We start from the raw sequence: 14,018 nt of genomic DNA on the forward strand, positions 1-14,018 counted from the left end.
GAGAAAGGGGGCTTGCAAAGGGGAGGGGAAAAAAAAAAAAAAAAAAGAATGACAGAGAGAAAGTAAAAGAAAGGAAGAAAGCAAGAAAGAAAGCAAGAAAGAAAGCAAGAAAGAAAGAAAAAAAAAAAAAGAAAAGAAAGAAAGAAAGAGAGAGAAAAATTTAAAAACCCTCCTCCTTGGACAGAAGGGAACGGGGCAGCAGCTTCCACACCGGTCCCAGCTCGACCCTCCCCGGGTGGCTCTTCCTGCTGGTGCCTGGGGACGCCCCCCTTCCCTCCTTCCCTCCTCCCCCTCATCTCCTCCTTCTCCTCCTCCCCCTCATCTCCTCCTCCTCCTCTCCCTCTCCTCCTCCTTCTCCTCCTCCCCTCGCCCCGCTGATTGGTCCACCCCGGCTATATTTTGCCCCTTCCAGCCCAGCATCATCCCAAAAGTTTTTTTTTGGGGGGAAAGGGGGGAAAAAATAAAAAAAAGATAGGGAAAAAAAAAAGAAAAGAAACCAAAACAAACGCAGGCGAGCGCGAGTCCCCCGAAGGCAGGCGAGGGAGGCGAACTGCGGGCGGCTGCTCGGCGGTGCTGGACCCGGTGGGACGCGGCAGGAATCCCGATTCTCTCTCCGGCACCCGGTCGGGTCGGACACAAAGTGCTGTCCAGCTGGAATGAATATATCTGAGTCTAACTACTGCCGAGAGGAGATATCGCAACCCCGGGGCGACTGTTCATGGGTCACCGCCGCCGTGCCGGCCGCTGAGCCCGGGCTCGCCTTCCCGCGCCCCCCGGGAGCCGCCTCCCCCTCCAGCCGCACGCCCAGCCCCGAGCCCGGCTTCGCCTTCGGCCCCGGCCCCGGCGGCGCGGCCCCCGGAGCGGCCCCCAGCCGCACGCCCAGCCCCGAGCCGGGCTATGGATACAGCCCCCCGGCCGGCCGCCCCGAGGGCAAGGCCGCCGAGGACTCCCGCATCCGCCGGCCCATGAACGCCTTCATGGTCTGGGCGAAGGATGAGCGCAAGCGGCTGGCGCAGCAGAACCCCGACCTGCACAACGCCGTGCTCAGCAAGATGCTGGGTGAGCGGGAGGGGAGCGGGAGGAGGGCTGGGGGCGCGGGGATGCGGGTGCGGGGCTGGGGATGCGGGAGTATGGAGCTAGGGATGCGGGGATGCTGCGTTACGGGGCTGGGGATGCGGGCTGCAAGAGTACGGGATGCAGCCTTACAGAGCTAGGGACATGGGGATGCGGGGCTGGGGATCCAGGCTGCAAGAGTCCGGGGCTGTGGGATGAGGAGGATATCGAGCTGAGGAGACAGGGATATGGGAGTACAGGGCTGGGAACACAGGAATACAGAGCTACAGGTCTGGGGATGTGGGCTGCAAGAGTGCAGGGCTGCAGGATGCAGTGGTACAGGGCTCAGAATGTGGGGGTACAGGGCTGGGGGTGTAGGGATAGTTTGGTTTGGTTCTGATAGTCCAAGGCAGTGGGATGCAGGGATACAGAGCTGGAGATGTGAACTGCTGAGGGACAGAGATTCAGGGCTGGGAGCGTGGGATGAAGCAGTACAGGGATTTGGGATGTGCACTGTGAGTGTCCAGGACTGTGGGATGCAGACTGCACAGATACAAGGCAGCGAGCAGTAGAATGCAGGGATATGGAGCTCTGCTAGCCAGACTCCAAGGGTGCAGGACTGCAGGATGCAAAGTGCAAGAATATGAGGGTGCAGGGACTGGGGTACAAGGATGGGGTGCAGTGGGATACAGAGCTGGGGAGTGCAGGGCTATGGGCTGCACGGTTAAAGAGCTGTGGGACACAAGCTTTAGGGATTTAGGATGAAGGGCTACCAGTTGCAGGTTGCAGGGATGCGAGCTGTAAGGATGCAGGACTGGATCAAGGGCTGTGGGATGTGGTGTTACAGGATGTGGGAATATGGGGCTGTGGGATATGAGGATGTGAAGATACGGAGCTGCATGTACACAAGATGCAGGGAAACAAGGCTGCGGGATGCAGAGATACAGGGCTGAGGGGTACACAGCTGCAGGGATGCAGGATATGGGAATACAGGCTGCAGGATGCGGGATGCACAAGTATAGGATGCGGGATGTGGGAACACGGGAAGCAGGATATGGGTAAATGGAGCTGCAGGATGCGGGACTACGGGAAGCAGGATATGGCCAGACAGAGCAGCAGGATGCAGAGACACGGGGCTGCGGGGTGTGGGGATGTGGGATTCAGGATATGGTGCTGTGAGTTTTTGGGATGGGTGATTTGGTCTGCAGAGGTGTAGGCTATGGATGTGAGATGCAGGGAAGCAGGATGTGGACTGTACCAAGGGGCAGTGGGAGGCAGAATCCCCAGCCCTGGCAGAGGGGTTCCCATTCCACGTACCCCCATTCTCCCACCACTGAAGTGCCGAGCACTGCCCGAGCCTTCTTTTGAGACAAGGGAACAGCCTGGCTTGGGAACCCATTCCCCAACCTTTCCTGGTGCCAGCAGTGAGACCCTGCTCAGGTGCCAAGCCATCTGCAGGAGCCCTTCATCCCTGGGCTGCCTCTCCCTGCATGTCCCCATGTCCTGGCCAGTGCCGGGTGGCTGAGCCACTCTCACAGAGCTTCTGTTTCCTCTTCCAGGCCAATCGTGGAAAGCGCTGAGCGCTAGCGACAAGCGTCCCTTCGTGGAAGAGGCAGAGCGACTGCGAATCCAGCATCTCCAGGATCACCCCAACTACAAATACCGCCCAAGGAGAAAGAAGCAAGCCAAGAAAATCAAGAGGATGGAACCCAATATCCTCCTGCATAACCTTTCCCAGCCTTGCAGTGACAACTTCAGCATGAGTCACCATGGCGGCAGCCAGCCGGGCCACCCCCAGCCTCCCCCACTTAACCACTTCAGAGAACTCCACTCCATGGGGTCGGATATTGAAAACTATGGCTTGCCAACTCCTGAGATGTCTCCCTTGGATGTCTTGGAACAGACCGAGCCGGCGTTTTTCCCTCCGCACATGCAGGATGACTGCAACATGATGCCCTTTCGCGGCTACCACCACCATCACCAGATGGAGTTTCCCCAGGAGAAGTGCATGGGGCGGGACGTGGCCGTGCCCTACACGCAGACCCCCTCACACTTGGCCGACGCCATGAGGACTCCCCATCCCTCCAGCCTTTACTACAACCAGATGTGCTCGGGAACTCAGAACGGGCTTTCAGCCCACCTGGGCCAGCTGTCGCCCCCGCCTGAAGCCCACCACATGGAGAGCGTGGATCACTTGAACCAAACCGAGCTCTGGACAGATGTTGACCGCAACGAGTTTGACCAGTATTTGAACATGAGCAGGACTCGTCCCGAAGCCTCGGGCCTCCCTTACCATGTCTCCCTGTCCAAAGTGACTCCTAGAAGCATCTCCTGCGAGGAGAGCAGTTTGATATCCGCCCTGTCCGATGCCAGCAGTGCTGTTTACTATAGCCCCTGCATCACCGGTTAGGTTGATCCCACCATCCAATGCGCGCACCAGGAGAGCCCCGGCTCTCCTCTAAAAACAAAAAGCCATCCTCCTTTAACCACGAGCTCCATCATATTTAGAGTATCTCATTAAATGCATCGCTTTCTTGTTTGTTCTTTTTTATTTTGATTTTTTTTTAAATTTTTTTTAGAGACAGACCATGCTGAACTCACTGATATACCGTATAACTATATAACACAGATAGACGCCTTTCCCCGCCGTGCTCCCCGCTCCAGCCCTCGGCAGGGCACATCTCCAGCTCCCACCAGCTCCAAGGGGCATTTTCAAGCCATTTCCAGTAAATCCTGCCTGAAACAATCACACCAGGATGAGCCAAAGTGTGACCTGTCCCCAGTATTTACTCAAGGACAGGCAAACTTTTAGGGGGAAAAAGCTTTTAGAAAGACTTTGCCGGGGCTGTTAAAGAGTCGGCGCCCATTAGGGGTGGGCTTTAGGACAGTTTTTACTGTATTCTCAGCAATATATTTTAATTGGGCAACAAAACTATATTTTTACTAAGCATTTTTATATATAAAATGGTATTTAATGTCTTTTGGGGGTTTTTTTATTAGACTTTTTAAAAAGAAATCAAGGGATATCCATGAGATCTAAAGCATTTATGTAGCAAAGCTGGATTTAAAGAAAAAAAAGGAAGGGGGGAAAAAAGGAGATATTTTGTGAAAAGGGAATGATAATGTAAATATTGAGGAACAACTGACTGGAATTTTGTACAAAAGAAAAATATGACTGCAAACACTTTTATTGTCTAGAACTGTATGGAGAGCAAACTGTTTTATTCTGGTTAATTATTAAAACATCTTCATATAATTGTTCCCATCTTGTGTGCTTGTTGTGTGAACACATATTTTCCGCAAATACATGTTGTCCCAACCATTTCCAGATTTTTGTATCCGTTGATTAATGTTTTGACAACCTGGCAAATGTATTAATTTCCAAGCTGCCGCCTGCCCGCCCCGTCAGCCGCCTCGGGCTCCGCGAGCGCGGCTCTGCCCGGCTCAGCACGGGATGGTGGCTTGGGATGGGATAGGATGGGATGGGATGGGATTCTGGCAGCAGCCCCACAGCACCGTGCCATGCCACCCAGAGATGCTCCCAGCAGGAAAAGCAGCTGTTCTCAGATTAAAATATAATAAAACATGTGATATCCTCCTCCAAAATGAGCCTTGGTGTGGTCATTGTTTTGGCAGGCTGGCAGCGCATCGATACGTGGTCCCCATGGCTCACCCTCTTTTCCCATGAAACCCCCCACAAATAGAGCCAGGCTGCTCCAATGCTTTCTCTCCAATCCTCAGAGATGGAAGAAAACTCCTTGTACCAGAGCCTTTCTTCCTCCTGGCCTTCACTGGCTGCTTCCCGGCTCCAGCAGTGGCAGTCTTGCCGAGCCGTCACCATGCCCAGCCGGATCCTGCTCGGAGCTGCTGGTGCTTTGCCGGAGCTTCATCCCCCTCCTGTGAATCACTGTATGATTTACAGGGAGCTTTTTTGTTCAGTTTGAAAAGGAGGAACAACAATCTGTTGCTTAAAACCCGGTGGCATCCGTTCCTTGAGCACCAAGTGATTTAAACCAGGCTGATATCGCCAAAAAAGGCTGTTTAAAAAAAAATAATTTGAAAAAATTGAATAGAAGAAGAGGTTTTTTTGTTGTTGTTGTTGGCAAAGAATTGCCTTTTAGGGGAAATGGATATTTAACAAATGACATTAATTTTCAAGCTTCTCCTAAATTAAATTCACATTAGTGTTAACAGGACTCAATCCTGACTCACTTTTTTTTGTTGTTGTTGAATGTGAAGCGCTAATAAACGGGACCACTCCGGGGGCTGGCGACGCGTTCCCATGGAACGCCACAAAGGCGCTTCATTGTCTTTCCATATACAGTATGTAAAAAGGGGGATTACATGGAAAAATGACCTCACTACCTACACGGGAGGGCTGGCGGGCGCCCGGCGGGTGCCAGAACCCGCGCTGCAGCAAACAAACACAACACCAAATGAGAAGCATCCTGTGCCGCCGCCGATGACTATGAAAGGAAGCAGCCGGCTATGGGCTCCATCCCGCTCCGCTCCCCGAAGCGGCCTGGGAGGAAGGAGATGAGGGAGGGGGGAGAAGAAGAAAGCCCTGAGTTATTTTCCAGCCCCCAGCTTCCAGGTACCTTCCAGGCATGGATGCGGTCACTTCCTGCGGTTCAAAGCAGCGGTGAGCAGGCCGGTCCTCGCGCAGCTGCCCCTCCGTGCCGGGGAGAGCCGCTGTCCATCACATCGTGGAAACGTGAAGTCACCTTTCTGCAGCAGAAATTCCCTTCTTTCCCCATGGTTCAGACTGTGCCAGCTCACTGTGGTTTTTGAATTGAAGGAGGAAGGTCAATTTAGATTAAATATGAGAAGTCTTTAGAATGAGGGTGGTGATCCACTGGCACAGGTTCCTGGAGAAGCTGCAGATGCCCTGTTCCTGGAAGTGTCCAAGGCCAGGTTGGATTGGGCTTGGAGCAACCCGGTCTAATGGAAAGTGTCCTTGCCCACGGCAAATGGTTAGAACTTGATGACTCTTAAGGTCCTTTCCATCCCAAACCACACTGTGCTTTATGCCCCAGAAAGCTGCTGTGGGGCTACAGCAGGTACTGAAAGCTGCAATAGATGCTCATTCCCATCCATAACTGCACCCATAACTGCACCACCTTAAAGACACAGCCACTGTGAAAGCCCCAACTTGCTGGCCAGACCTACCCCACAGGGAAACAAAAGAGAAGGGAAAGGAGAGAGGAAAAAAAACCAGAGCAGATATCAGCAGGCAGAAAGACCTGTGCCAGACCCCAAAAGATTCCACCTCCTACCATCGCTTGGTGTTCCACACAGCCCTTTTCACCCAAACTCACTGTTTTGACATCAAGAAGTGTCCCAAACCAACCTGGCTTGTGCTGGTACAACAGTGGTTTGGACAGGCACCCCTCCACAGTGTCACTTCTCTAGCCTCACAGTTCAGCCATGGCCAGGACAGGATTTGTGCCCCCTCCAAATCCAGGGAGACTGGTAACACAGGGGCTGATCCAGCTCCATCAGGGCAAAGGGCTCAGCTGAACCTGGGAGAGGTGCTGGGTCCTTGGGAAGTGTGCTGGCTCCTTGATGGGCTTTAAGCACACCACTTCTTTTACATAATACTTTCATAATTTTAAATCTTGTTTCATATCTTATATATTCATTCTATATTAATCTGTATTTTTTTTATACACTAGAATTTATTTTTATATTTATATATATTTGTATATTTATATATACCTATATATATGTACATATATACCTATGTGTATACATATGTATTTATATATACATATGTATACATATATACATATGTATACATATATACATATTTATATATTTATATTTGTATATTTAATATACAAAATATATTTTTTATATATTTATATTCAATATTTTATATGTTACTTTTATATCTATATATATAACATATATATATATTATTTTAATCTTTCCCCTCCCTCTGTCCCTGTACAGCTGCTCTGGGGCCAGGAAATCATCTCCCAGTGTTTTCTTTCACTGCATGCCGGTGGCTCAGGTGTGACGTGGGACTGGAAATGGCTGGAGCTGACATAGTTTGGGGATGATTTCACTGCCGTTATGGCTCAGGCTGGGGCTGTTACTGCACAACCCCTTCCGATTTTTATGACTTAATCTCTCCAAAGCTCAAGGCCGGATGGTTTTGGGCCTGGGAGGAGGAGCGAGGGGCTTTTAGCAGGTCGTTACTGCAGAAATATGGAGAAGGTACTTGACAGGTAAATGGAAAACCTGACAGGCCATCCTGCCGGCTTTCCCAGGATGCAGGGAGAGGGGGAGGCGATGCCAGGAACTACCTGGGCTTTAAGGGCAGGTGGCATCTGCTCTGTGTCCCCTGGGGGTGCAGGGCAGTAGATTCTACCCATGTGTGACTGTGCGTGCACCCCAACACATCCGTTTGCAAACATGTACGTGCACAAGCATTGGTGTGATCAGCGTGTGCAAGCACCCCTGTGTGCCTGCAGCGCTGCATGCATCCATGTTCACACCCATCCCTGTGTGCATTATCCGTGTGTGGAGGCATTTGTGTGTGTGTGTGTGTGTGTGTGTGCATCCCTGGATATCCGTGTGCCTGCATCTGGGTGGGCTGTGTGTGTGCATGCGTGTAGCCATGCGTGTGCACCTCTGCACAGGAGTGTGCTGCTCCTTTTTGTGCATCTTTTTTGTTGTCCCTCTGTGTGTCTGAGCCTGCACACGCATCCACGTGTGGCTCCATGTGTATCCATGCGTGTATCCCTCTGTGGATATGTCTGTGCACACACATGGAGGTGCATCTGTGTGTGTGTGCATCTCCATGTGTTCACCCCTCCGTGTGCACGTGTGTTTGTCCATGTCCATATCCATGGATATCCATGGCTATCCATATGCACAACCCATGTGTGTGTGTGTGTGTTTGTGTGTTTGTCCATGTCCATATCCATGGATATCCATGGCTATCCATATGCACAACCCATGTGTGTGTGTGTGTGTTTGTGTGTTTGTCCATGTCCATATCCATGGATATCCATGGCTATCCATATGCACAACCCACGTGTGTGTGTGTGTTCTGCTGGAGGTTCACGGATCAGCTTTATAGACGTTCTGGATTTTTTACAGCGTTACGGAGCGCTCGATGACATCACCCATCCAAATATTAAAACCTCATGTGCCTGCCAGCCTGGCCCGGCAGCATTCGGCTCCGGGCTCGCTGTTCCCACTGCCGAGGCCGTGGCACATCCAGGGGCAAGTGGGATGAGCAGGGTGGCGAGAGGCAGCTCCAGGGCAGCTCCAGCCATCCCAGCCCAGAGCTCACCGTCAGGGTGGGAACACTGACACAACAGCCTTGATGAAGTCATCCTGGCTGGGATGAACAGGGAATCAGAGCCTCTTGATCCCTGTATTTTGGGTGTTTGGCATGGGGGCATCTCTGAGTAAAGGAACAAGATGCCAGTGCTGGTTCCCCACTGTGGCACCAGGCAGCTGCTCTAGACCAAAGTGGTGGGATTTATATTTTTGCCCCTCTTCCAGAAAAGAAAACAAAAAAAAATCACCCAAATCTGTTTGTGGGAAACAGCTCCAAAACATTTCCTGACTCGAGAAAGTGCATTGGAAAAAAAAAAAAAAACTTTCCAGGTTTTTTTTAGACAGGAGGCAAAACCTTTGGAAAGGTAATGGCATTCTGTGGTGGGAGGTTAACCAAAGGGAAAAGGTTGAAATGCAAAGCAAGGTTTCAAATGTTCCCAGAACAACTTTTCCTGGTCAAGCAGAAGCAAAGTTCTCAAGCCTTCCCTAACTTTCTTCTTTGCAGCTCAGTTTGGGAAAGGAAATGTTTGGAAATCTCAGTTCTCCTTGCAGACAGGAAAGGCCCCATTTCCTCTGCGCCATGCCCAGAGCTGCCGGGCAGCAGGAACACTTGGGTGAGGCTGGGTGCCCCCCCAGCTCTGCTCCTGGCAGCAGGAATCCTCTGCAGGCAGGGGAGGGCAGCTGCCTGCAGGGAACAGGAGCTGGGGTGTCATAAATATTACAGGTTTTGCAAAAGAAAAGAAAAGCCAACAAGGAGTGCTTAATGTGCCCTGGGAAATCTGTGCAGCCTGAAATGCTTGAGCCCTTTTCTTGCTGTGAAATTCAGCCTCTACATCCCTGGGGGAGCTTTGGTTGTCCCCCCACAGCTCCCAGCGTTGCCCCCACCAGTCCTCACATTCCTTCCCCTGCCTTAGGGCCACCACAAGCCCCTGGACCCCCAGTCCCCAGCCCCACACCAACATCTGCTCACACAGCACCATGCTGGGGTCCCCATGAGGAGGATAGGTCCCTGTGAAGGAGGTAGGTTTAGGCTTCATTGTGTGAACCATGAGGGATTTTGGGGGCTCCTTCTCCTCACTGACTCTGAGCTGACTGAGCCCCATAAGATCTGTCAGAACCACTTTGTCCTTCTCTTCTGAGGTGATTCAGCAATGCTGTGGTGAACCAGGAGGCCAAAGAGTCATGGAAGTGTTGGGAGTGTTCTCCAGAAGTCACCTAGTCCAATCCAACACAACATAACCCAACACAGCCCACACAGCACAACCTAACCCGACCCACCCAGTGCACCTAAAGCAACACAGACCAGCCCAACCCAACCCAAACCAGCATAACCCAACCCAAACCAACACAACCCAACCCAACATAACCCAACCCAAACCAACCCAACCCAACCCAGCATAACCCAACCCTAACCAACCCAGCATAACACAACCCAAACCACCCCAACCCAACCCAGCACAATCCAGCATAGCCCAACCCAAACCACCCCAACCCAAACCAACCCAACCCAACCCAGCATAACCCAACCCAAACCAATCCAGCATAACCCAACCCAAACCAACCCAACCCAGCCCAGCATAACCCAACCCAAACCAACCCGACCCAACCCAGCATAACCCAACCCAAACCACCCCAACCCAGCATAACCCAACCCAAACCAACCCAACCCAGCCCAGCACAATCCAGCATAGCCCAACCCAAACCAACCCAACCCAAACCAACCCAACCAAACCAACCCACCCCAGCCAATCTCAATCCAATGTAACCTATCCCAAGGACCCAGTCAACCTGTCCCAACATAACCCAACACAACCCAACCAGCCTAACTCAGCTTCCTATGCAAGTCCTAAAACAAGTCTCCCCATCGCCTCCCGCGCAGCCGAGCTCAACCCTTCCGGGATGCTGCAGTGGTTTTGGTGGAAGCCTCTTCCTCCTCCTGTGCTCAGCAGCCCAGGGAGGTTGATCCCTTCAGGGAACTGAATCACGTCCCCCCCACCATCGTGGGAGCGTCACAGAGCGTCTGAAGCTCGTCAGGAGAGTCAGGCCAGGCCGCGCGGGGCCGTTCTGGGAAGCCATCCAGCCATCCGCTGGAGAGAGGAGTCTGCCTAAAAATGCCTCTGCTGGCTCCTCTCCACACTCCGACCGTCCCATATGGAACAAATGTACATTTTCCATCAATTGTTTGTATTTTGCATTTAAAGAAAGAAGGGGGAGGGAAAAAAAAGCCAGCAAGCAAGCGGGCTATACATATACGCGAAGGATCGGTGACAGCAGATAGGCCCCATCACGGAGTGGGAGAAACACTGGCCAGCGTTCAAGAGACTCAAACGTATGGTATGAAACAATAAATTTTAAGTGTGTTTTGACATATTTGGTGGTCTCTGCCTCATGCTTAATGAGCGTTGGTCCACGTTGCGGGGGAACTGCGCAGCTCGGGTGGTTGGCAGGCTGTGCTGGCCGGGGGGTCGGTGGCCGGTGAGGCTGGAGGCAGGCGTTGAGGTGGTCCTGGCATGTGTGTCCCAAGGGAATGGGGCACAGGGATGTGACACCATGGACTGTGCTGGCATGCTCTGAGGAAGGGATGCTGTAGGTAGTGCAGTGCCTCTGGGGGATGAGCGGTGATGCCAGCTTGCAGGAAGAAGCATCAAGAGGTAGAATTGGGTAAAATTTGGTCAGGAGGGGACACATAACGTGTTGGTGATGTCACAGAGCAGCATCCCTCACCTCTGCATGACTTGGGCAACCTGTGCTCCCATCTCCAGGTTGGGTCCCAGGCAGGCAGGAAGACGGGTTCTCACATCCCATCAGCACAGGGAGAAAGCCCGAAGGGATGGGCAAAGCAGCAGGACAAGGGAGTGCAGCCCTCCCGCATCCCCCGCCTCTGTGCCAGGCTGCCCGGCCCCCCCGTCTGACAGGGCTTGATCAGAAAGATGGACATGAAAGTGGAGCTTGGCTCTGGTTTCTCTCTCATTCAGAACATTCAAAAACTATTAACTGTGGTGGGGGTAAGCAGGCAGCTGGTTTTAATATCGTACTCTTCCAATTGTGTTGGGTTTTTTTTTTCCTTGCTTTTCGCGAGCACTTTAAGTGACATGGTTACATGTATTTGATTAAAAAGCTGTAATTCAACGAGTGCATTTTCTTGTACTGTACAAAACGGCTTAAAGACACAGGATTTATTTACGGTGGTCTCCCAGTTTTCCAGCTCTGCCAAAAGACAAGATGACAGGGAATTCACAGGAGGGAGGACGGATAGCAGCAGAAGGGGACATGCAATCTCTCCTGGCTTTCCCAGTGCGGGGAACACAACTGGATCATTTCCTCTGCTGTAAGGTCAGCCCACTGCCACCAGCCTGGTCCTTGGGGCCATCCACTGGTCCCAAAAGCATAAATTCCTTTTGGTGTCCCCAGGACTGGGTCTCAGCTTACAGGAGCTGGCAGAGGACACAGCTAGGAGGGGACAGCTAGGTTTGTCCAAACTGGCCCCCGTCCTGCCTGCAGCAAGATGCTGCAGGACACAACTGGAGGCAGGAGGGGGAGATTTTTTTCCAACCATGCCCATCCCCTGCCCATGCAGAGATGCTGCCAGCACTGAGGAGCTCATCCCAATCCAGCAGCTCTATTTCCTAAGGAGGAAAAAGCCTTTATGAGATCCCAGCAAGGAGCCATGGCCTGATGCTGCCGAGAACCCTGGATCATCTCCTGTTAACCCAAACATCTCCCATGGTACAGCCACAGACTGGAGCCATGCTCACCCACACCTTTTTGGCTTCTCTGTTTCCAAAGTGATGAATTTCAAGCCAAAAAGGCAGGAGACGATTAAAGAGCATGAGGCTGCCCTGCAACAATTCAAGCACCAAAATTACGATATCCCCCCACTCTGCCGGCCACAAGGGGCTGTGGCATGGGCCCCGAACTCCATCAGATCCCTGGGCTTTTTGCATTCCTCTGGCCGGGAAAGGAGGCGTGTGCCTGTGTGTGTGTGTGTGTGTGTGTGTGTGTGTGTGCAACGCTGACCCCACAAACCCACTCCACCCAGCACAGCTTCACCATTCTCACCCAGATGTACAATAAAAATTGGTAATAAAAATAAACCCAGCAACGCTTGCACCTCACCTGCCTCAAAGTCCCTGATGTGCAGCCCCGGGGACATGGACACGGATCCCAGCACCACTCAGGACCACCCTGGGAAATCCCGGCCTCCCCCATCCCTGCCTGGGGGGCCGGAGCCTGCCTGGCTGCTGGCCATGCCGAGCCGAGCCGTGTCTCTTCCTCAGCTCGCTCCTGCCCAGGGATCACCTGCAGTTCAGTTGATTTATGAACGGAGAATTTTTCGAGCTCTGTTTCCTTTTCATTGTTGTTTCAGTTGCTGCGCTCGCTTCCGCCCTCCTTTGAATAACTCCTGCCACGCTGCGAGCGGTGAGAAAGGCACCGAGTAAACACTCACACTCACACAGGACCGGGGGACAGGAGCCCCAAAAATGGGGGGACACTGGGCTGCCCTCTGGCTGGTCCTACCTGTGGCAGGAGGTCGCTGAGCTCCAAGTGAGCAGAGCTCCGAAATGGATCCTCCTCGTCTCAAAGCTGCAGTTTGGGATGGGGTAGCCACATCCTGACCTCCTGCCCCGTGACACAGCTCCTGGGAGGTGGCAGTCCCGTGGGGATGCTGCTCTCCCGTGCTGAGGCTGGGGAGAAGAAGGTTGTGGTGGGTGGTTTGACTGGAGGGACCCTAAAATGCGATTTTCGGTGAGGAGACACACTGCCCCATGAAGGGCAGGGTCCCCCCTCCCAGGGCTGTGCTCCACCCGGCTTCACTCCCGTCCTCATGCCCAGCTGGAGCAGGGGCTCCCACTGCGGCACAAAGACGATGCTCTCTAGGGAGCTTGGGTTGATTTACAGAAAAGCCCTTGAAAGAAAGAAAAGAAAAAAAAAAAAAAAAAAAAGGGCAATCAGGAAAGGAAAGAAACCCCAACCGCAATCTCAGCTCTGCCCAGGACCCACATCCCCGCCGCTGCCACCTGCCATCCGCCTTCCCCCTCCCTCGCAGCCCCATCCCGGGCCACCGAGGAGCCCCCATCCCGGGCGATGGGCAGCTGCCCGTGCCGACCTGCTCCCATTGTCCTGCCCTTCCTCCCCGCGCCCCTCGGCCCCCGCCGCCGCCCCGGGGCCGGGGGGAAAACAGGAAGCGCTCCCCAGCACGCTGCTGCGGAAATGAGACAAGCGGGCTGGAGCGGCGGCGAGGACGGCGGGAGGAAGCGGACGGGATATTTGGAACTGACGGCGAATTCTTGGGCTTATCTCTCCGCCGCAGAGGCCCAGGAGTCCTTACAAAACAGCGCCCAGCTGGAGCGAGGCCCGAGGCTGGGGACGCGTCCTCGTCCCCAGCGCCGTTCGTGGTACCCGGCTGGGCGGCGGGATGCTGGTGGCAGGGAGGGGACACACACTCTGGTGGGTGGCACCTGCGTCCCATCAGTGGTCACGGAAGGGACCTGACGCCCCACTGCAGTGTGGGGATGGGCAGCCACCGAGCTGAGAGATGCCCAGGTTGTATGTACCTTCCTTCAGCAGGAATTTGGGGATGGCGGCACTCCCCAGCATCCCTAAAGACTGTCCGAAAATCTGGCTGTTTTATGAGCCTCCAGGCACGAGTTTCCCCTTTCCCATGGGAA

At 53.3% G+C, this 14,018-nt stretch overlaps 1 protein-coding gene and 1 long non-coding RNA gene across 3 annotated transcripts; one reads left to right on the top strand and one right to left on the bottom strand.

The window, feature by feature from the left end:
- Positions 1–341: 341 nt before the first annotated feature.
- Positions 342–4,595, top strand: SOX18 (SRY-box transcription factor 18). The gene is made up of 2 exons (XM_058850713.1): positions 342–1,059; positions 2,613–4,595. The coding sequence occupies exons 1-2, from the start codon at positions 657–659 to the stop codon at positions 3,461–3,463; spliced, it is 1,254 nt and encodes a 417-aa protein (XP_058706696.1). The 5' UTR covers positions 342–656; the 3' UTR covers positions 3,464–4,595.
- A 5,929-nt stretch (positions 4,596–10,524) lies between these two features.
- On the bottom strand, positions 10,525–14,012 carry LOC131585051 (uncharacterized). 2 transcript variants are annotated; one of them, XR_009278851.1, is made up of 4 exons: positions 13,457–14,012; positions 12,868–13,255; positions 12,466–12,759; positions 10,525–11,975 (listed from the first exon to the last, which is right to left on the bottom strand). It is a non-coding gene; the product is annotated as an uncharacterized LOC131585051 (long non-coding RNA). The 2 variants fall into 2 exon arrangements; XR_009278852.1 differs by lacking the exon at positions 13,457–14,012 and adding an exon at positions 13,368–13,431.
- Between the last annotated feature and the right edge of the window lie 6 nt (positions 14,013–14,018).

Source organism: Poecile atricapillus, chromosome 15, assembly GCF_030490865.1.
Source record: "Poecile atricapillus isolate bPoeAtr1 chromosome 15, bPoeAtr1.hap1, whole genome shotgun sequence".
In the NCBI taxonomy this organism is placed as follows: Eukaryota; Metazoa; Chordata; class Aves; order Passeriformes; family Paridae; genus Poecile; species Poecile atricapillus.